The sequence below is a fragment of the Mobula birostris genome, chromosome 2 (genome assembly GCF_030028105.1).
Source record: "Mobula birostris isolate sMobBir1 chromosome 2, sMobBir1.hap1, whole genome shotgun sequence".
In the NCBI taxonomy this organism is placed as follows: Eukaryota; Metazoa; Chordata; class Chondrichthyes; order Myliobatiformes; family Myliobatidae; genus Mobula; species Mobula birostris.
The window spans coordinates 214642762-214667209 of NC_092371.1; the positions used below are offsets into that span (position 1 = coordinate 214642762).

The 24448-nt window shown below is 44.9% G+C and overlaps 1 protein-coding gene across 3 annotated transcripts in view; it reads left to right on the forward strand.

Annotated features, from left to right (window-relative positions):
• The window catches only part of xkr6b (XK, Kell blood group complex subunit-related family, member 6b), a 485147-nt gene that overhangs the window by 265697 nt on the left and 195002 nt on the right, over window positions 1–24448 (forward strand). Inside the window, exon 7 of one of the 3 annotated variants that reach the window (XM_072251433.1) lies at window positions 4349–4379. The exons of the other annotated variants lie outside the window; for them this stretch is intronic. Coding sequence (XP_072107534.1) covers window positions 4349–4379 — 31 coding nt within the window. The remainder of the gene's footprint in view (window positions 1–4348; window positions 4380–24448) is intronic. 3 annotated transcript variants of the gene reach the window in all.

The window sequence follows — 24448 nt, forward strand, 5'->3', positions numbered from 1 at the left end:
TATATGTTCATACGAGGAAAATATGCGCTGTGCGTTTAATATTAAATTCATTAGATAAACCCCTTTAGAAACAAAATTGAGTGTATTAGCCACTTACAAGTGACTTATAGTTATCACCTATATTCCGGCACCATTTAACACCCCCCCCTCCCCCCGTCGGCCGGTCCACAAGAATATTGTCAGTATTAAACCGGTCCACGGTGCAAAAAAGGTTGGGGACCCTGATTTAACCCAGCTGGCTAGCTGCCAAGGAGCTACGCTATTGATGTCCTACATGATGAGGCCAAACTCCCTGTAGACTTGCTTAAAGTTGTAATAGAATAAACATGATAATATAAGTACATATTTTAATGTTACATTTGCTGCATATACCCAACTTGTTCTAAAGATTAGACAAAATCACTAAACAAAGTATTGTGGCGACCCACTTTCTAGCACACACGAACCGGCTCACAACAGCGCACGCAGGCAGAGGGCCGGCCCCAAAAAGGGCGCCAGGCCATCTTCACCAGCAGGGGGAAAATCCCGCGCGCGGAAAGGGTCTGGGAATATGCATTCCCCACAGCAGTCCCGCCCCAGGGAGGGCGGGAACGGGAAGGCTTTAAAGCAGGCCGCGATGTTTGAATAAATCTCTTTATCACAACTCCAACTCACCGACTCCGTGTGGTTATTCTAGTGCTGTGTGTAGCACACCGCTACATTTGGTGACCCCGACGGCCCAAACGATATTTGGGCCAGAGATGACTGACGCCGCATCTGTTCACGCAGTTTCGTTACAACTGCCAAGCTTTTGGCCGCTGAGACCCCATCTGTGGTTTGAACAGGCAGAAGCACAATTCCACATTCGGCAGATAACCTCGGAGTCCACTCATTACTACTACGTGCTGAGCTCCTTCGACCAGGAGACAGCTGCACAAGTTGAGGAGTTTATACAGTCGCCCCCGGAGAACAGCAAATACACAGCATTCAACTGTCACGGCGTGAACGAGCACACCGCGTAATGCATCTGGATGGTTTGGGAGACAGGCCGCCGTTGGCATTAATGAACGAAATGCTGGCCCTGGCTGAAGGACACAAACCCTGCCTCATGTTTGAGCAGGCGTTCCTAGAGGAACTGCTTGAAGACACATGCCTGCTGCTGTCCGACACAGATTTCAGCAATTCCCTGGGAGGTGGCAGCCCAGGCAGATGTGCTGTGGAATGCCAAGAAGGAGAGGGGGGCGTCCGTCGCACAGATCACCAAACCGCGTGCCCAACGACAGACCAGACCAGGCCCAGCAGCAGAGCCTACAAAACCCGGCGACGGGAGTGAGGAGCCCAATGAACAATGGTGTTTCTACCACCAGCGGTGGGGCACAGAGGCCCGCCGCTGTAGACCACCCTGCAAATTCCCGGGAAATGCCAGGGCCAGCCGCCGCTGATGGCTACAGCTGCTGGCCATCAGGACAGCCTCCTGTACGTCTGGGACAAGCAGTCGGGACGCCGATTTTTGCTCGACACCGGAGCGGAGATCAGCGTCTTACCTCCAACGAGTTACAACACCCGCAACAGACAACCCGGACCCACCCTGAGGGCCGCAAATGGCAGCACAATACGAACCTACGGCACCCGCACGGTGCGGCTACAGTTCAGCTCCAGCAGGTTCACGTGGGACTTCACACTGGCCGCCGTGGCCCAACTACTCCTGGGGGCGGATTTTCTGTGAGCCCACAGCCTGCTGGTCGACCTGCAAGGGAAGCGATTAGTCCACGCCAAGACTTTTCAAACGTTCTCCCTGGGTGAAGCAAAGTTGCCAGCCCCACACCTGGAATCCATCACGCTATCCGACGATGAATTCACCAGGGTCCTGGCGGATTTCCCATCAGTACTGACACCGCAGTTCACGGCAGCCATGCCCAGACATGGAGTACAGCACCACATCCCGACCCAGGGACCACCCCTCCACGCCTGTGCTCAAAGGCTTCCCCTGGACAAGCTCCGACTGGTGAAGGAGGAGTTCAAGAAGATGGAGGAATTGGGGATCATATGACGGTCCGACAGCCCATGGGCCTCCCCCGGGCTGGAGACCACGCGGTGACTACTGCAGACTGAACGAGGCTACAACGCCAGACCGCTACCCTGTGCCACACATTCAAGACTTCGCAGCAAACCTACATGGCGCAAGGATCTTTTCCAAGGTAGACCTCATCCGGGGATACCATCAAATCCCGGTACATCCAGACGACATCCCCAAAACAGCACTCATCACCCCGTTTGGACTTTTCAAATTCCTCCGAATGCCGTTTGGTCTAAAGAATGCCGCACAGACGTTCCAGTGGCTAATGGACGCGGTGGGACGCGACCTGGACTTTGCATTCATCTATTTGGATGACATCCTCATAGCCAGTAGTAGTCGTCAAGAGCATCTGTCCCACCTCCGCCAGCTCTACTCCCACCTGAGCAAATTCGGCCTTACAATCAACCCGGCCAAATGCCAGTTTGGACTTGACACCATCGACTTCCTGAGCAACAGGATTACTAAAGACGGGGCAACCCTGCTGCCCGCCAAGGTAGACGCGGTCTGCCACTTCCCCCGACCCAACACAATCAAAGGCTTGCAGGAATTCGTGGGTATGGTGAATTTCTACCACTGTTTCCTCCCCTCAGCAGCCTGAACCATGCGCCCCCTGTTCACTCTGATGTCGGGTAAGGGCAAGGACATTACCTGGGATGAAGAGGCCGCAGCCGCTTTCGTTAAAACCAAAGAAGCCTTGGCAAACACTGCGATGCTAGTGCACCCCAGAATGGACGTTCCTACTGCCCTCACGGTGGACGCATCCAACACTGCAGTCGGTGGAGTGCTGGAACAACTCATTGAGGGTCGCTGGCAACCCCTGGCGTTCCTCAGCAAACACCTACGGCCACCCGAACTCAAATACAGTGCTTTCGACCGGGAGCTATTGGCACTATACCTGGCAATCCGGCATTTCAGGTACTTCTTAGAAGGTAGGCCCTTCACCGCGTTCACGACCACAAACCACTTACCTTTGCGTTCACGAAGGTGTCCGACCCCTGGTCGTCCCGCCAGCAGCGGCATCTGTCCTACATCTCCGAGTACACGACGGACATCCGGCATGTCTCTGGAAAGGACAACATCGTGGCGGACGCACTATCCAGACCTACCATACAGGCCCTGTCCCAGGGGGTGGACTATGCAGCGCTGGCAGAGGCACAGCAGGCAGACGCTGAGATCCCCAGTTACAGGACTGCGGTCTCCGGTTTGCAGCTCCAAGACCTCCCCGTAGGCCCAGGTGCGAGGACTCTACTATGTGATGTAGCTACTGGCCAACCCCGCCCCGTCGTCCCAGCAGCCTGGTGCCGGCGGGTTTTCGAGTCCATTCACAACTTAGCGCACTCCTCCATCAGGACAACCGTCCGACTGGTCGCCAACAGGTCCATGTGGCATGGGCTGCATAAACAGGTCAGTGAATGGGCCAAAACGTGCATGCAGTGCCAAACGGCCAAGGTGCACCGGCACACCAAGGCTCCGCCGCAGCAGTTCGAACCCACCCGCCAGAGGTTCGACCACATTCATGTGGATATCGTGGGGCCCCTGCCAGTGTCGTGAGGAGCGCGGTACCTCCTAATTATGATAGACCGGTTCACCAGATGGCCAGAGGCAGTCCCGCTCACCGACACCACCTCCGAATCCTGCACCCGAGCACTGATCACAACCTGGGTAGCCCGCTTCGGGGTACCGGCCCACATTACCTCCGACAGGGGCGCCCAGTTCACCTCCAGCCTGTGGTCAGCTATGGCCAACCTTTTAGGATCACAGCTACACCACACAACTGCCTACCACCCACAGTCGAACTGACTAGTGGAGCGTTTCCACCGTCACCTGAAGTCGGCTCTCATGGCCGGCCTGGAGGGGCCTAACTGGGTGGAGGAACTTCCCTGGGTCCTGCTCGGAATCCGCACGGCACCCAAAGAGGATCTGCACACCTTGTCGGCCGAGTTGGTGAACGGCGCACCCCTGGTCGTCCCAGGAGAGTTCATACCAGCCCCAAGGGGGCAAGAGGAAGAACCCACAGCAGTCCTGGACAGACTACGGGAGAGGCTCGGTAACCTGGCCCCCATACCCACTTCACAGCACGGACAGAGCCCGACCTGCGTACCCAAAGACCTGCAGAACTGTAAGTTTCTTTTTGTACGACGGGGCGGACACTGGGCACCGCTACAGCGGCCCTACGAGGGGCCGTTTAAAGTGATCAGGAACAACGGGTCCACGTTCGTGCTGGACATTGGGGGGAGAGAGGAGGTTTTCACGGTGGACCGACTCAAACCGGCCCATGTGGACTTGGCGCAGCCGGTCCGGGCTCAGGCACCGCGGCGCAGGGGCAGACCTCCCAAACAGAGGCCGATCCAGACTGTGGACATTGGGGGAGGTACCGCCGGTTCTGGGGGGGGGGGTTATGTGGCGACCCACTTTCTGGCACACACGAACTGGCTCACAACAGCGCGCACAGGCAGAGGGCCGGCCCCAAAAAGGGCGCCAGGCCATCTTCACCAGCAGGGGGAAAATCCCGTGCGCGGAAAGGGTCTGGCAATATGCATTCCCCACAGCAATCCCGCCCCAGGGAGGGCAGGAACGGGAAGGCTTTAAAGCAGGCCACGAAGTTTGAATAAATCCCTTTCATCGCAACTCTAACTCACCGACTCCGTGTGGTTATTCTAGCGCTGTGTGTAGCACGCCGCTACAGTATTACATACACCCTTGGAGGTCGACGGGGGGGGGGGGTGCTACCTCCCTGAAATGAGTTTTTACAGGGTGGGATGTCTGCTTAAGAGGTGTGGCTTGGGCTGACAGCAAGGCAAGTTCTAGCTCTTTCTTTGTCTCACTGTGATGGATTAGGATTTTTTTGACTACTTGAAGATATCTCTCCATAGAATGATGTCCTCTTAGATAATGTGAGCATAGGTCACAATGTTTGAATACCTTTACTCTTATATGGTTTATTGTTGTAGCTCTTAAGTTTCTTGCCTTTCTGAAGAATGGAAATGAGGTACTAATCTACAACAATGAGAGGTTGTTCTGGATTATATTTGAACAAACAGCCCTATGGCATGCTGTGATCTTGGCCATATGCTGGGGTCATTATCTCTTCTTTTTCCATTCCATTTCTGTACTTCTGGTATATTGTGCATCATAACACCATTTTGTACGTACATCTGTGCAGATAGCAAGCCAGTATGCAGTTGCTGTCATTCTCCAAACCCATATGGCTTTTGTACATCTTCTGAAGTGTTCCTTCTTGCACCTTGCTTTGGGTATGATGATTCCTACCTAGCTAGCATGACGTTAACCTGTAGTGAATTACTGTCCCTGTTTGACCAATAGCATCTCGTTTCTGGCTTTGTATCACCTTTACAGGTCATCCCTGAAACGGTTGTTAAGAAATCACATGCAGATTTTCTTGGATCTTACTTAACTTCATAGGTGTCACATTTATTCAGTCGTGAATTTGTCAGATCTAATTTCCCCTCTTGTGCAGCAGTCGAGATATTGCTTCTGCTAGCAACATTTCTCTCCCTCATTTGTATCTGAGAGCAAAGTGAAGCCTCGAGTGTGATCTCTGCATATCTTGCTGGCATCTACATTGGTTGTTCTTGTAGATTTTGGGTGGTACAGTAGTTAGAATTGCAGCCGGCCTTAGGGCTGCACTGACACAGGTTTAATCCTGAGCTCCATTACCGCCTGAATGGAAATTTTTCATTCTTTCATTGACCAAAGTCAAAGTCAAAGTAAATTTTATTATCAGGGTACATGTATGTCACCACATACAGCCCCGGGATTCATTTTCCTGCAGGCATACTCAGCAACTCTTTAGCATGGTCGCTATAACAGGTTCAATGAAAGATCAAGCAGAGTGCAGAAGACAACAAATTGCGCAAAAGCAGATATAAATAAATAGCAATAAACAGCGAGAACATGAAATAACAAGACAAAGAGTCCTTAAAATGAGATAATGGCTGTGGGAGCATATCAATAATTGAGCAGGTGAGTGTAGTTATCCCCTTTGTTCAAGAGCCTGATGGTTGAAGGGTAGTAACTGTTCTTGAACCTGATGGTGCAAGTGCTGAGGCTCTTGTGTCTGCTACATGATTTCAGCGGTGGGAAAAGAGGAAAAGAGCGTGGCCTGGGTGGTGAGGATCTCTGATGATGTGTGTTCCAGCGTATTCCAGTTTCCTCCCTCCTAACTGGCATATTAGGACAGACAATATTGATCCAAGACTTGATGGGCTGAGTGATTTTCTTCTACATCGTAAGGAAATATGAGAGATTTGCTCCACAGAAATGTGCCTACTAATTGTCAGACTGCCAATGCTGCTGTTATGCCGTTTGCAAATCTCATTTCTGCTGATGTTGGTGCTCTCGCTGCAAATGCGATCAGCTTGCTATTTTGTACCGGAGTTGCTACCTGACCTGTAATAGGAGTATCTTTTTCTGTGTTATAATGTGACAGGCTTGTCTCTGTGCACACCATTTCTGTGAGTTTATTGAAACTCACTTCACTGTATAGTGTCTATTTGTATTCTGCATTTTCTTTCATCCGTTCTCCCACGTGTGTCACTTGTTCCGAACAGTAAGGGGCAGAAGAATTTGTGTGTCAGTTCTTTCTTACCGCTTGATGATTCCATCTTAACCATTGCTTTGACGATATTTGGGATTGACTTCACTCTGCCTTGTGTTCTTTGATCTTCTTTGCATTCTTTGTTTCATTCTTTTACCTGGTGCAGATAATGGTCATCTACTGCATAGGTGTGGATATTAATTGTATTCATTTTTTGTTTCTTTATTTACTTTTATGATGTGGGCTTTGCTGTAAGGCCAGTATTTATTCCTTCACTGCATTTGCTCCTGAGAAGGAGGTGGTAAGTCCGCTTATTGAACCATTGAAGTCCTGCTGACGAATTTATCCCCATGGCGTTGTTGGTGGGGTGTTCCAGGATGGAATCCAATCATGCTGAAAGAACACATACATATTTCAAAATCAGGGAGGTGTGTGGCGAGGAGGGGAATCTTCTGACAGAGCTACTTTCTTTGACTGTTTTGCTCGCTGTGGTTGTGGGATTAGGAGATGCTCTATGTTGCATTAATCGTTGCATGAATCCAACTGTTCTGCTTTGTTCTTTGGCTTCATGGAGATAATAGTCTTGTGCATTGTCATTTACTCTAAAGGTCTGGATGTTATCCTCTCTGAGGCTCTTCAATTTCTGCTGCAACATATCCTGGTCTTATCCTATAATTAACAGCAAGTCATTATTAATGCTTTGAAGTTTGCTCATCAAGCTTCATACTTCTTTATGCATTTCTGGCATCAAGTTTGCCAACATCCCTGGTAATGCAATATTCAAAATCTTCAATGGCATAAGACTTTTTGATTAAAATATGCTGAGTACGTTTGCACTAGGCCAGTTTTGTCTCTGATTGGACAGTCCATTTTACTTTCAGTTTCACTGTTGTCTCCTCACACTACATTTGGCATGACTCCCTAGGAGTTATGAGTAATATTTAGTTCAATATTTTGCATCAGATTCAGGATCCCAGGTAGGCACAATTAAATTAAGAATAACACAATAAGAATAAGAAGTTAAAGGGCAAAAGTTTATGGGTAACATGAGGGAGAACTTCTTTACTCAGAGAGTGGTAGCTGTGTGGAACGAGCTTCCAGCAGAAGTGGCTGAGGCAGGTTTGACGTTGTCGTTTAAAGTTAAATTGGATAGATATATGGACAGGAAAGGAATGGAGGGTTATGGGCTGAGTGCAGGTCGGTGAGACTAGGTGAGAGTAAGAGTTCGGCACGGACTAGAAGGGCCGAGATGGCCTGTTTCCGTGCTGTAATTGTTATATGGTTATATTGTTATATGGTAATATATAATTCAAAAATGGCAGCCTCGTAAGAAACTGACACTTGCACTTTCCTTCCAATTTCTGAATTGTGTGGCTTCCATTATTGCAGCTTCTTCCAGATCACCCAGTTGGGGAAATGGTCCCATAAAGTTACCTGGTTAAGCGGGTGAGGCTTTTCAAGTCAAATCAAGTTCAATTTTATTGTCATTCAACTGTATACATGTATATTACCAAATGAAACAAGTCCCTCCACTCTAAGGTGCACAACACAGTACAATACATTCCAGAAATATCATAAGGTTCATTTAGGACACAAGTAAAAAAGTAAACAGTGTAATGTGACTGGGATTCATAAGTGATGAGACCTGACTGGTGGCAGGGGGTTCAGTAGTCTTACAGCCTGGGGGAAGAAGCTGTTTTCAATCCTTGTTCTTGTTCTAATGTTGTGGTACCTCCAGCCTGATAGTAGGCGGTCAAAGAGATAGTGGGACGGATTGGAGTGATCCTTAACAATACTAAGGGCACTGTGTTTGCAGTACTCCCGATAAATATCTTGAATGGGTGGAAGAGAACCCCAATGATGCTCTCAGCAGTTCTTACAATCCTTTGTAGGGCCTTGTAGTTGGATGCCTTGCCAGATGGTGATGCAGCTGGTCAGGGCACTCTTATTAGTGCTCCGTTAAAAATTGATTAGAGTGGGGCGGTGGGGGGGGGGGGGAAAGTTGGAACTGCTGTGCTTTCTTGGCTAAAGAGGTGGTGTTGAAGGACCAGGTGACGCCATCTATTATGCACACTTCCAGAAACTTCTTGCTCCTAACTCTCTCCACAGGGAGGCCATTTATGTGCAGTGACGACGGTGAGCCGGCACTTTCCAAAAGTCCACAATCATGTCTTTAGTCTTGTCCACATTGAGACTCAAGTTGTTGTGCTTGCACCGTACTACCAACCACTCTACATCCTCTGTTGAGGCCAACCACTGCTGTTACCTCTCTAGATTTTGTTGACGGTCATTAGGCATGTATTTATCAAATGTCTCACAACTCTCTATGATAACTTCCAGCACAATATCAAATAAGGAATAAAATGCTACAAATTACTCGGCAGGACAGGCAGAGGAAGAAAATTAACTTCCTGTTGAAATAGCTGCGGTGAAAGTTCATCAACAAAAATATATATCTATTTCTCTCTCCGGACTGCCTGTTTTGTTTCATTTATACATTCACAATCTTGATTTTCCATCCATATTCACCCTTGATGTTTAACATCATGACATATTGGTGAAGAAGGCTGATAATTGATTCTTAATTCTGAAGATTGTTTCAATTGTTTATTTTTTACTTATTATTAATAGTCATATGAAAAAGAATTTTGAGAGTGAACTTGAAAAATGTGTATGGTATTGAAAATTTTCATTTCTATCATATTTTAACTGTAGATAAGTATCGTAAGATTCCCCACGATTAGACTATCCCAGATAGCTGAGCATCTGAAGCAAGCGGTTTCAAATTTCTCAGCCTAGTGGTTGTGCATCATAGAAACCAGGACCCACATGTAATGTTTAAGTGAAGGTTCAACAAACTGACGTAAATGTTAACTTGCTAATGCAAGCACATTGCTGCTCTGCTAAGAATTTATCAAACAATGAGGCAGCAAAACTTCTCTATGATTCTAGACTCTCAACTTTCAGATTGGACAAACTCAGGAAGTAAAGCTGTTTGTGCAAACAGGATCGTGTTGACTATATAAGCCAGTCATGGTGGAGATGCTGCTTGTCCTAAAGTCACAGGTTAAGAATCTCTCATTTTGGTAAGGATGAGCTCGCAATTGGAAAGACATTTTCCCAAATAGAAGTGGAATAGGGGTACAGGAGGTAATTTATGGTAAACATATTAGAATCAGAATTTTATTTCTTACATCCATCTCACAGCATGAGGGAGTAAAAATCTTCGTATTGTGTCTCCATCACTATGTACAAACCATGAGGAAGGGTAATGTGGGAGGATATTTCTCAAACACTAAGATTGTATACATCATTGTTTTGTATACATCCATGTACAGTCAGATATGCAATTAGAACAATGTGTATTGATAATATGATATATTGCTGAGAATATACATTTGTAAGAATATGCAAATGATTACCATAGTGCCACAATTGGTTCCCAGTGTGACTTCGCATCTATAAGCATCAAATACTGAAGGCAATGGTGAATCTCAAAGGCTTTCCTTTTCGGGTAAGAAACCAACTGGAATTTGTTTTCATTTGAACTTACCCTACAAAGAAGATGTAAACAAGGTTGAAAGAGTGCAGAGGAAATTCACAAGGATGTTGCCGTGTCTGGAGGACCTAAGTTATAAAGAAAGATCGAATAAGTTAGGACTGTATTCTTTAGCATGTAGAAGATTGAGAGGAGATTTGATAGAGGTATACAAAATTATGAGGGGTATAGATAGGGGAAATGCAAGCAGGCTTTGTCACAATGGGAGCATTGGTGGCAAGGGTGGACCCAAATGCAAGACACATCTTGTGAGGTTAATTAAATTTAGTTTATTGTTCAAAACCAGGAGAGCAAGGCAGGAGCAAGAATAGCGAACTGGACAAGGACTCAGGACTACGACTAGGCTGGGACAAGGGTCTGGGCTAGGACTCAGAATAGGATCCCAGAACTAGGGGCGAAATGAAGAGGCTACGGTATGGACTCTGAGCCAGGGACTGGGCAAGGACCCAGTACCTGGGTCTCGTCTCGGGCTCGGACCCCAGAACCAGGCATGGACATGGCATGGGCTAGGGAGAGGAGGAACATGGAAAAACAGAGCCTCGGTCTCGGGAGAGCATGGAACCATGAACACATACACAGAACAGAGAGCCGGGACCCCTCCTTGGGTACAGGACATAGGGCCGGGACTCATGACCCCTCGCGGGGCAACGGCAAGTCGGCCTGACTTACCCCACGGAGGTGAGGACAAGACGAGACAAAACATAACCCCCTGTGGGACAGTGGCAAGACGGCCTGACTTACCCCCATGGAGGCGGAGACAAGACAAGACAAGACATGACCCCCCGTGGGGCAACGGCAAGACGGCCAGACTTACCCCCACGGAGGTGAGGACAAGACAAAACAAGACCAACACGAATGAACACCAGACAGTACCTACCTAGCTCCAGCGATGGAACTAGACCAAAGTGCAGATGAGGGCTAGAGGCGAGAGGGGCAGAGAAGGGATTCAGACAGGGGGGTAGGACAGGAATCACAGACCGCCAGGGCCGGGACTCGATTCGGAACTTGGAAGCCACCAGAGCCGGGACTTGACTCGGAACTTGGAAGCCGCCAGGGCCGGGACTCGACTCGGAACTTGGAAGCCGCCAGAGCCGGGACTCGACTCGGTACTTGGAAGCCGCCAGGGCCGGGACTCGACTCGGAACTTGGAAGCCGCCAGGGCCGGGACTCGACTCGGTACTTGGATGCTGCCAGGGCCGGGACTCGGAACTTGGAAGCTGCCAGGACCGGGACTCGACTCAGAACTTGGAAGCTGCCAGGACTGGGACTCAACTCGGTACTTGGATGCCGCCAGGGCTGGGACTCGACTCGGAACTTGGAAGCTGCCAGGACCGGGACTCGACTCGGAACTTGGAAGCTGCCAGGACCAGGACTCGACTCGGTACTTGGAAGCTGCCAGGACCGGGACTCGACTTGGAACTTGGATGCCGGCAGATAGTGGCGAGCTCTTGACTCAGCCCGGGAACAGTAGACAGCGGTTCTTGATTCCCTCCAGCGGGTTAGCTAACCTCGGTGAGGAAACTTTGCAGGCTTGCTTTGGTGAGGCAACTGGACAGGGTTGCTCCAGTGAGGAAAGGCAAATTACCGGCACTCGTTTCGGCAGAGACTAGGCTTGCTCTGGCCAGATGACATTGGCTCGGTGTACCTTTGGTGACTTTGCAGATGCTCTCACCCGAACAGCTGAAAGCAGGAGACTATAAACTACCGGTTCAGCCGAGAGTAAATTGCCTTTAATTACCAAGGCCGAGGGACACGGGAAAACAGGGAACCAAAGGGAAACAGAGAGTCAACGGTCCGGATCGTAACATAAACAAAGTAAGTTTAAAGATACCCTGATCCGGACCATGACAGGCTTTTTCCACTGAGGTTGGGCAGGACTACAGAGGTCATGGCTTAAGGGTGAAAGGTGAGAAGGTTAAGAGGAACATGAGGGTTACACTCAGAGGGTTGTGAGAGTGTGGCATGAGGTGCCAGCACAAATGGTCCATTCAAGCTCAATTTCAATATTTAGGAGAAGTTTGGATAGGTACATAGATAGTAGGGGTATGGAGGGCTATGGTCCCGGTTCAGGTCAATGGGAGTAGGCAATTTAAATGGTTTTGGCATGGATTAGATAGGCTGAAGGGCCTATCTGTCCTGTACTTCTCTTTAATTCTATGAATTAACGAAGTTGTACTGCCAATTGAATTTAGCACAGCTTTACAATCATTCAGAAGGCAGCAGGTGCTCATAGTTTATTTTTGTGTTCTCCATTACCACTTATTTGTCCCCCATATAGATAATTATTAACTATCTAAAAGCAGATTACAAGTGTGTAAGTCAATCAGGAGATCCAGATAAAAAAAGCACCAAGGCATGTCTATTTATGAGCATCAAAGAGGGTGAATTACTTAAAAACATCAGAGGCAAGATGAGAACAGAAGCAGTCAACACTTCGAGCCTGTTCTGTATTTCAGTTGGATCCGAACGGCACCTCTCCTTACCCTCCTTTGATCCATATCCCTTGACACTATTGCCTAATTAAACTCTTCCAATCTCAATCTTGAAATTTTGGTTGAGACAATATCCAGTCTTGATTTTTCCCTCAAGTGACCTAATTCTAGTTTAAGATTCTAACCTCCTCTTTTGGCTTGCGATTCCAAATGAAGCAAACATCCCTGCATGTACCCCATTGAAAAGCTTTACTCCTGCACACTGCATCCTGAACATGTCAACTTTACCCAACTACTGAATTTTTCACTCCATGCTGTTTTCACTCCATGCTGTGTGGGCACGTGGCCAAGTGGTTGAGGCATTGGACTAGTGACCTGAAGGTTGTGAGTTTGAGCCCCAGCCGAGGTGCTGAGCCCCAACGTGTTGTGTCCTAGAGCAAGGCACTTAATCACACATTGCTCTGCGATGACACTGATGCCAAGCTGTATGGGTCCTAATGCCCTTCCCTTGGACAACATCGGAGTCGTGGAGAGGGGAGACTTGCAGCATGGGCAACTGCTGGTCTTCCATACAACCTTGGCCAGGCCTGCGCCCTGGAGAGTGAAGACTTTCCAGGCGCAGATCCATGGTCTCGCAGGACTAACGGATGCTGTTATCCCTCATTATTTACCATTCCCTACCAAGACATCTTGCTCCTTACAGTATATGGGTGAAACAGCGAAGCAGCCAGTCAAGCTGCTTGGCCTGTGGGCTGAAGCACCTGAGTCCGTACTCCATCATTCCTTGACTCTACAGATGGTCCAAGGTAATGAACCTCCCTTCACACATGTCCTTAAATTGATTTTGTTCATAATTCTGAAATGTCACAAAATTAACTGAACATGGTAGCCACACGTTCCACATTATTGTAATGAATGGCATCAAAGCACACAAGACTGTTGAGAAAGAATATCTTTGAAAAGTGGAGAGAGAGAGACAGAGAGAGAAAACTAGTTCTGTAGCTCAAAGAAATAAATTTATATCTGTACATTTGACTTTTGAATTTAATAATAGTATGGGAGTTTGATTATATGTAGGGTGTCCATAAGTCAAGTTCAAACCCCAGGAATGATCTGTAAGTATTCTGATCATTTCTATGCGATGGGGCGAGAGTAGCTGCAGCTTTGCTTGTTCAGGTGTGTGTTTTATCTGCGTCCTCAGTGCTGAGTCCACAACTTTTATTGCCACTTTATTATCTCAACCTTTCATTCTGTTCTTATCAATTATCTATTATTATGCTTTCTTTCATTTCTACATTTTGGTGTGGTATTCTTTATGTCCGTTCAATACTCGCTGACCAATCTTTCTAAAGCTCTCCCAATTTTACTGTATTTTCAATAGGCTTGTAGCCTTTTTGTTGTTTCCATAGGAACAACAAACTCAACCAATCATCCTTCTTCTTGACCTGAACTTCCTCGTGGGCGACACCAAGGAGTAAATTTGCAGGCTCCTCTACCTCCATTTCACCCTTCATGGAGTTCCTTGGCTTGTACTTTGCCACCCACAACTGGTGATTACTATCACTATTACTGTTGGAGATTACGTGGCCTTACTAATAAACTGAGAGAGTGTTAATGACTATTCTCCCTAATTGCAGTCTCGATGCTCAGCTTGACACAGGTCAGAATTCTTCCTTCTGACTACTCAGTAGATCATTTATTTGTTTATGTAGTGGTACAGCACGGATTAAGCCTTTCAAGCTACACTGGCAGCAACCCCAATTTAGCGCTAACTTACAATGGCCAGATAACCTAGTAACTGGTACATCTTTGGATTGTGGGAGGAAACTGGAGCACCTGGAGGAAACCCGTACATTCCAGGGGGAGGACGTACAAACTCCTTACAGAGGACGCTGGGGTTGAACTCCAAACTCTGTCGCTGTAATGGCATCGAGATAACCACTATTTCACTGTGGCCTCCCTTTGTTTCGTATCTTTATCTGGCCACTCTTTCCCAGCTCTCAGATCTACTCTTTTCTCTGGCACCTGCCCAACTTTCAACCACACTGCTTGCAGCCTTGGTGTTTGTTATACTTGACTCCATGATGAGTTTTGGACTGCATCTCTTTCCTATCGATTGGGTTCATAAAATTAAGTGAACATGGTAACCACACTTTCCACATTATTGTAATGAATGGCATCAAAGCACACAAGACTGTTAAGAAAAAATGTATTGTCCACGTGCACTATATGAATTGCTGCCAAGTTCATTGATTGTACTGATAGAACTCTCAGCCATGGCTACAAGCACTGAGCTTGACTTTTTTTGTAATTTTATTTATTTATTTATTTATTTACGGGACGTGGTGTCGCCAGCTAAGCCAGCATTTATTGCCCATCCCTAGTTGCCCTTCAGGAGGTGGCGATGAGCTGCCTTCTTGAACCGCTGCAGTCCGTGAGGTGGAGGTACACCCACAGTGCTGTTAGGGAGGGAATTCCATGATTTTGACCCAGCAATAATGAAGGAGGGCGATATATTTCCACGTCAGGATGGTGAATGACTTGGAGGTGGATTTCCAAGTGGTGGTGTTCCCAGGTATCTGCTGTTCTTATCCTTCTAGATGGTAGTGGTCGCGGGTCTGGAAGGTGCAGCCTTAAGAACTTCGGTGTGTCGTTGCAGTGCATCTTGTAGACAGTAAACACTGCTACAACTGTTCGTCAATGGTGGAGGGTTTGGATGCTTGTGGAAAGGGTACCAATCAAGTTGGATGCCTTGTACTGGATGGTGTCGAGTTTCTTGAGTGTTGATGAAGCTTCAATCATCCAGGTGAGTGGCGAGTATTCCATTACATTCCTAACCTGAGCCTTGTAGATGGTGGACAGGCTTTAGGGAGTCAGGAGGTGAGTTACACGCCTTGGGTAGCCATGGTGTTTATATGGCTAGACCAGTGCAGTTTCCTGTCAATGATAACCCCCTAGATGTTGATAGTAGGGGATTCAGTGATGGTGATGCCACTGAATGTCAAGGGATCACATTCAGATTCCTCTCCATTCTAGACCATCACATTCCTGTTCCTCATTCTACAACCTGTAGATTTGAGGTCTGCTGCTGCTTGTCTAACTTGCATCATGAGAGTGGTATTAGGATTTAGGATAAAATTTCCAAATGGTGAATGATACCACTGGTGGAAGTACAATAAACATTGAGGAGAGTAGTGTTAAACTGCAAGAAAATTAGATATTCTGGCTGGATGGACAGATAGATTCCAAATAAGAGGAAATTTTCAAAGGGAAGAAGGACACTATCGTGGCTGACAACTGAAGTCAGAGCCAAAGTAAAAGCAAAAGAGAGGGCATACAAGGAAGCCAGAGCTAGTGGGAAGATAGAGGATTGGGAAGCTTTTAAAAACCTGCAGAAGGAAACTAAGAAGATTCATTAGGAAGGAGAAGATGAATTATGAAAGGAAGCTGGCAATGAATATCAGAGAAGATACTAAAAGCCTTTAAGTATATAAAGGGTCAAGAGTAGATATAGGACCAATACAAAATAACGCTGGAGATATTGTAATGACAGATGCAGAGATGGCAGAGGAACTGAATGCGTATTTTGCATTAGTCTTCACAGTGGAAGATGTCTGCAGTATACCGGACATTCAAGAGTGTTAGGGAAGTGAAATTTGTGCAGTGAAAATTACGACTGAGAGGGGTTCCGGTGATGTCATCGTTCAGAATGGCAGCTTAAGTCAACAGCTCCTCTGGAAAAACGCATATTTTGCCCCGTTAATCCATCAAGTATAAGATCTTTAGAAAATATCTGAATTGATAAGGAGGGCAAGAACGGGGAGAAAGAATGGAGATTAAAAAAATCACTGCGGAGCCTATGGAAGAGAGAGGTATAGCGCGCGGCTCTCCTGCACATGCGCGTGGTGGTGAGGCTGACGCTGGGCCTCGTGCGCGCGGCGGCGAGGCTGACAACGGGCCTCGTGCAGGCGAAGCGGCAAATATGATAAAGATTCTGGAAGAGATAAGGGAAGTCCAAAAAGATATAAAGCAACAACTCAATGATATAAAGTCAGAGCTCGCCAACGTCAATCAGAAAATAGCGGTGGCAGAGACTCGAATTGAGAAGGTGGAAGATCGCGTGCAAAACGGGGAACAGATACTAAGTAAGACGATAAAAATATTAAATCAACAGGAAAGTAAATTGCTTGACCAGGAGGGAAGATTGTGACGGGAAAATATCAGGATTTATAATGTTCCCGAAGGAGCAGAGGGATTGTCGATGATGGACTTCGTAGAAAAGCTGCTGCGGGAAGAGCTGGAGATTCCCCAGACTATGGGGATTGAAACAGAGAGGGCACAATGTTCGCTCGTCCAGTGGCCTCCCAGAGACAGAGAAAGTAAACCGCGCTCAATAGTACTTAAATTCGTTCAATTCAAGAGCAAGGCGGAGATTCTACGAAGGGCCTGGAGTAAGAAGAGGTTTTTTACGAACGGGAAGTTAATATACTTCAATCATGATTACCCCCCCCCCCCCCGGCAGTCCTACAGAAACGGAAGGAATATTCCGAAGCAAAACAAATATTAAAGCAAGAAAAGATTAAATTCCAAACCCTGTACCCTGCTAAACTGAGGGTATTTTACCAAGAAGGGATGTGACTGTACCAGACTGTGGAGGAGGCGACTACAGACATGAAGAACAGAGGACTGTCCATTAGCGTGGTCAAACCAAGGGAAAATCTGGCTGAGCAGTTTATCCTGAGCTGCTTGGGAAACAGTAAGAGAACCTAGAAAATGGGACAGGAGCAGGATGAGAGAAGGTTATTAGGAAGCGACTGTCAGTTCTCTGAGGGCAGCTCTCACCTCCTCCAGAAAAGCCATAAGGTTTGGCTAACTTAAAAAGTGCTGATAAACAAAACGGAAGCAAAAATAGACGGTGATATACCTGTCTTGAAAAATACGTGTTATAATGTGGATTTTATATTACTTAATTTTTTTTAAATTCATGTATTCATTCCTTTTTCCCCACCTAAATGAGAATATATACATGGGAGGTATACACAGGGAAATCATTTCTGTGTAATGGACATAGTTTTTTTCACTTACTTTTATAGGTACTGCAATGGGGGCCCTCAACCCATAGGTAGGAAGGGCTATCCCCCACGGCTAGATGTTTCTTCTAGCCGAACCCAAGGTCATCTAGAGACCCCAGCCTTGGAATCACACCTTCATTACCTTTTATTATTATTCACGTTTCTTGGCTCTTATTTGTTCAGGGAGTAGATCGATTAAGTTATATTCTGCAAATTTCAATGATATACTAACAGATAAATACACATGGCTAACGACAAAGTAAAATTCATTTCTTTTAATGTCAATGGGCTGTTGAATCCAGTCAAGTACAGTAAAATTCTATCGAAAATGAAAAAAGAACAAGCCCATGTAGTATATTTACAGGAAACTCACTTAAGTGATAATGAGCATGGAAAATTAAAGAGAATGGGCTTCACTAATATGTTTTTCTCCTCATATAAATCAGGACATAGAAGAGGAGTTGCTATTCTCATCTCAAGTAAGTTAAATTTTGAAAAAGTATTCAAAATGGGAGATAAGGAGGGCAGATATATTCTGGTAAGGGGGAATACAGATGGAAATCCAGTTACTTTATTGAATATATATGCACCCCCAGGAAGTGATATTAGTTTCTTCGAGAAAATTACTAATATTATGGTAACGGAAACAGAAGGTCTCTTGATATGTGGGGAAGAATTAAATTTACAAGTACAACCAAAGTTAGACTCTTCCAATAGAAAAACTTATGAAACAAAGTCCTTACATAAGAAAGTTAACACTCTTTTTGAGGATGTTGGTCTAATTGACATATGGAGAGACCTTTACCCTGACAGAAGGGATTACACTCATTATTCTGCCCCCCATTCCGTATATACAAGAATAGACTATTTCATAACATTTGGAAAAGATAGAGACAAAATAATCACCTTTGGAATTGGGACAATAGATGTAAGTGACCATGCACCTATATATTTATCTGTTGATTTTGACCTACAACCAAAGAATACTATTTGGAAACTAAATTCAAGTCTACTCAATTTTAAGGAACAAATTAAAAAAGAAATTGGTCTTTGCTTAAAATTCAATGATAATGGAGAGGTTTCACCCATTCTATGGGATACTCTGAAGGCTGTCTTAAGAGGGAAAATTATAGCGATATCTTCATATAAGAAAAAAATAAAGAATAGAATATTAGGGGAATTACAAAATAAGCTGAAGGAACTAGAAAAAAAACACAAATTGAGTTTGGCACAGGATACACTGGAGGAAACTTAAAAAATTAGGAATGAAATTGATAGTTTAGCTACACAAGAAATTAGAAAAAATTTAATGTTTCTGAAACAGAGACACTATGAAAGTGGATCTAAATTTATGAAAATACTGGCGTGGAAACTGAAAATAAAGATAGCAGAAAATACAATTCATAGAATAAGGGATCCAAGAACAAAAGTGATAAAAAATAAACTAAGTAAAATTCAAGAAGCTTTTGAAATGCTTTACAAAACTCTATATTCCAAAGTTCCAGGGGGAAGCATAACCCAAATTGACACCTTCTTGAATTCTCTAGAGTTACCCACTTTAAGCGAAGAACAAAATAGAACGATGACTGCTGACATAACTGAAGCTGAACTAAAAACTACAATTAGTAGGCTTAAATTAAGCAAGTTACGGCCACTCCAAAATGATATCGTATTTGTGAAGTAGGATGCCGTGCACAATCCTGATTTGATGGAGACGGACGTGAGAAGCACGGAGGAACATCTGGGGAAGCTTCTGAAATCACCTGTCCAGCTCTTGGCTCCATCCCTCCCCCTCCTGTCTTCTCCTATCATTTTGGATCTCCCCCTCCCCCTCCAACTTTCAAATCCCTTACTCACTCTTCCTTCAGTTAGTCCTGACGAAGGGTCTCGGCCTGAAATGTCGACTGTACCTCTTCCTAGAGATGCTGCCTGGCCTGCTGCGTTCACCAGCAACTTTGATGTGTGAAGCTTCTGAAATACCTGCTTCGCTGCCGCTGCTACTGTGCGATCGAGAATCTCCAGAGGGGAAGGCCCCAAATCCTTGGCTTTGCCTATTGCCTGTTGCCGGGGCCGGCGTCGAAGCGCTCGGCAGAGATGGTGCTCGGCATCAGAGGGCTGGTCGGAGGCTTGAAGTTTTCGGACGGACTCAAGATTCGGCGGTGGTCAGGTGCTTCCAGGATGCTGCATCGGCAAGTTTGCGGCGCTGGAAGCTCATGGCAGGAAAAGAGCTTCTCTTCCTTCTACCATCTGCGTGAGATGATGGGACTTTCGAGAGACTTTGAGACTTTGTTTTTACCATGCTCGTGGTCTGTTCTTTATCAAATTACGGTATTGCTTTGCACTGTTGTAACTATATGTTATAAATATGTGGTTTTTGTCAGTTTTTTTAGTCTTGGTTTGTCTTGTGTTTCTGTGATTACTTTCTGGAGGAACATTGTATCATTTCTTAATGCATGCATTACTAAATGACAATAACAGAGGACTGCGTGTCCTCATAATCTAATCTAATCTAATCTCATCATCAGGATACAAGTTCAACATAGATAAAACACAACTACTTTCATATAACTATAGCCCACCAAGAGAAATTGAAAGTAGATATCCAAAAGATTTGGCAAAATTATCAGAATGCAATTATCAGCCTATATATAAAAAATTAAGGAAGATATAACAAGATGGAACCTAATTTCTTTTCTTGGTCTCAGTTCAAGGATTGAATCTGTTAAAATGAATATACTCCCCAAACTACTATATCTCTTTCAGACCTTACCAATAGAGATTAACCAAAATCAATTCAATGAATGGAACAAGTCATATATGGCAAGGTAAAAGGCCTAGGGTTCGTCTCAAAACTTTGCAATTAGCCAAGGAACAGGGGGGATGGGGCCTACCTTCTCTTAGAGATTATTATTTTTCAGCACAGTTGAGAACCGTGATATGCTGGTGCAACCCATCATATGACGCTCAATGGAAGAACATTGAGGAGAGGATTCTTTCCATCCCCATACAGACAATTTTGGCTGATAACAACCTACAAAGTTACATAAATAATATTGACAACCCGTGGGTGAAATAGACTCTTAAAATATGGAAAACTATTATAAAAGAACATAAACTAGAGAGAGACATTGCAATTCTGAAATGGTGTGCATATGACTCGGATTTTACACCGAATAAACTGGATGCTAGATTTAAGGACTGGACAGCTAAAGGAATAACAGCTATTTACAATATAATGAAAGAAAGAACACTGTTCAGTTTTGAAATGCTCAAAGAGAAACACTTACTAGAAAAACAAGACTTTTATCAGTATTTGCAGATGCGACAGTATGTTAATAGGACGGTTAAAAATGTAACCAAGGCAAGTATATGTCTGATAGAGCTATTTAGAAAAGCATATAATTCAGACAACGGTAGTAGAATAATTTCAAATGTTTATAAGGGTTTGTCAAATCTTAAAATACATTCGACTTCATACATTAAAACAAAATGGGAGAAGGAAGGAGGGATAATAATATTTGAGGAAGACTGGACAATAATATAGAGGTATCAATGCAGACATCCCACCTCTCTGGGAAGTTCCGGGAGTCTCCCACATATTAATAGTGGCTCCCTGATGCCTGCTAATTATATACAATATCCCGGAAATCAATTTTTTTGAGAGTGAGAGACAGAAAGTAAGAGAGAGCGCGAGAGCGACCACAAGAGAGAGAGAGCACATGAGAGAGAGTGAGAGCAAGCAAGCGAGAGCGAGAGAGAAAGCAAGCGAGAGCGACCATGAGAGAGAGAGAGCGAGAGTGCGCCATGGCAGTGTTCCAAAAAAAGAAAATATAAAACGTACATCACCCCAGACTACACTAAAGTGTACCCCTGCCTAATAGGGGTCAAAATAATGACAGTGTTGCTGGCTGCACTGTTTGCAACAGTGAATTTTCTATTGCCCATGGTGGGTTAAGACTGTAAAAGTCACGTTGAGGTGAGTTTGACAGGTGTCATTCGTTCATTAGCATAGCTAACGTTATTTAGACTAGCTGGCTAGCTGCTAAGGAGCTACTCTATTGCAGACATCCCACCTCTCCCGGAAGTTCTGGGAGTCTCCCGCAAATTGATGGTGCTACCTCCCTGAAATGAGTTTTTGCAGGGAGGGATGTCTGTCAATGGAAGTGTACCAGTTCACAGAAATGGAGGGAGTTCAGGTGGAAAAAACTTGATAAGATGTTTTATTACACCTGCTCAGAAATCCCATTATAATAGTAAATCCCCTGCTTGCTGGAGAAATTGTGGAAATCAAAATGCAAACCATTATCATATTTTCTGGGAATTCCCCATTATCAAAGACTATTGGAGTGGGATACATAATGCCCTACAAGACATCTTTAAATGTGAAATACCCTTAGAGAGTAAGACCATATATTTTGGGTATAAACCTCAAGAATGGTTGAAAAGAGATAAATATTTAATGAATGTACTGCTGGTGGCTGGTAAAAAGACCCTTACGAGGAAATGGTTATCACAGGAGAGCCCAACTTTAAATGTATGGATGGAAGTTACAACGGAAATTTACAAAATGGAGAAGATAACAGCATCTGTTAATCATAAGTTGGAACAATTTTATTCATACTGGAAAAAATGGTTTAACTACACAACACCTCATAGGCCTGTTTTTATTCTCACAAGTCAATGAATATGTTGTTAAAAAAAAAAGATCACTCCCTACTCTGTACATAGTTTTCTTCTTTCGATTGTTATTTCTTTCCTCTCCTTTCTATAAGTGTATACCTCAGATAAATGTTACGTGGAGATTTGTGACAAATATAATTCTATGATATATATGTAAGTATCTGAAATACATCTTATGGAAATGTTTGATGATGAAATTCAATAAAAAATAAATTACAAAAAAAAAGAAAATTATGACCGAGAAGGTGCTCAAGAAGCTTAATGGTCTGAGGGTGGATAAATCTCCTGGACCAGAAGGAATGCACACTCAGGTTCTGAAGGAAGTAGCTGGAGAGATTGCAGAGGCATTAACAATGATTTTTCAAGAATCGATAGATTCTGGCATTGTACCGGATGAAAATTGAAAATGTTACTCTGCTATTTAAGAAGGGTGGGAGGCACAGAAAGGAAACTATAGACCTGGTACCCTGACATCAGTGGTTGGGAAGTTGTTGGAATTGATTGTTAGGGATGAAGTTACGGAGTACCTGGAGGCACATGACAAGATAGGCCAAAGCCAGCATGGTTTCCTGAAAGAAAAGTACTACTTGACAAACCTACTGCAATTCTTTGAGGAAATTACTAGCAGGGTAGACAAAGGAGATGCAGTAGACATGGTGTACTTGAATCTTCAGAAGGCCTTTGACAAGGTGTCGCACATGAGGTTGCTCAGCAAGTTAAGAGCTCATGAAATTACAGGGAAGTTACTAGCATGGGTGGAACATTGGCTGATCAGAAGAAAACAGAGTGGGAATAAAGGGATTCTATTCTGGCTGGTTGCCGGTTACCAGTGGAGTTCCACAGGGGTCGGTGTTGGGACCGCTGCTTTTTACAATGTATGTCAATGATTTGGACTACGTATTAATGGATTTGTGGCTAAATTTGCCGATGATACAAAGATAATTGGAGGAGCGGGTAGTGTTGAGGCAACAGAGAGCCTGAAGAGAGACTTCGATAGTTTAGGGGAATGGGCAAAGAAGTGACAAATGAAATATAATGTTGGAAAGTCTATGGTCATGCACTTTGGTGGAAGAAATAAATGGGCAGACTATTATTTAGATGGTGAGAGAATTCAAAATGCAGAGATGCAAAGGGACTTGAGAGTCCTTGTGCAAGATACCCTAAAGATTAATCACCAGGTTGAGTCGGTTGTGAAGAAGGCGAATGCAATGTTGGCATTCATTTTTGGAGGTATAGAATATAAGAGCAGGAATGTGATGTAGAGGTTCTATAAGGCACTCATGAGACCACACTTGCAGTGTGTGTAGTTTTGGGCTCCTTATTTTAGAAAGGATATACTGACAGAGAGGGTTCAGAGAAGATCTACAAGAATGATTCCTGGGGGGGGGTGTCACGTGATGACGTGGGATTGAGATGTGTAAATCCAGCTCTCCTGCAACAAATCAGTAAAGTACCGTTTAAATAAAACAAAGTTAGTAAATATTTTCTGAAAACTAATTATAAACTTTGTACGACTGCTTTACGATATGCCTCCTAAACCGCAGCAAAAGAAGTCTGCTGTTGCGAAGCAGCTGCGAGACGGGAAGAAAAAAGGGCCTACTGCAACGATGGAGCCTCGGACTCAGGTTGGATCTCCTTCGGTAGAACAGGGAGCAATGGCGGTGGTAATGGCTTCTTCGAAGAAGACACCGGAAATGCGCATGCGCAAATTGACACAACGCAAACTACAAGAACCGACAGCCACTGCAATTGAAAATGACTCAGAGTCAGAATTGGATTCTGCAGAGAACGCAGATGAAGAAGAGGAGGAAGAATTGGAAGCGATTGGAAGTAAAGGAGATGATAGAGACATGAGAGAGGCTATATTGCAATTAACGGCTGAATTAAGAAAAGTAAGATAAGAGCTTAGAGATACGAAGATGTGCTATGATAAAGTTATGGCAAGACAGGACAAAATGGATAAGAAGCTTCAGAAGATGGAAAGAGCAATGGGGCATATGAATAATAGAGTGGAAAAAACAGAAAATGATCTGCTTGTCTGGAATTCGGAAAGAAACGGACTTTTGGAGAAAGTGGACATGTTGGAAAATT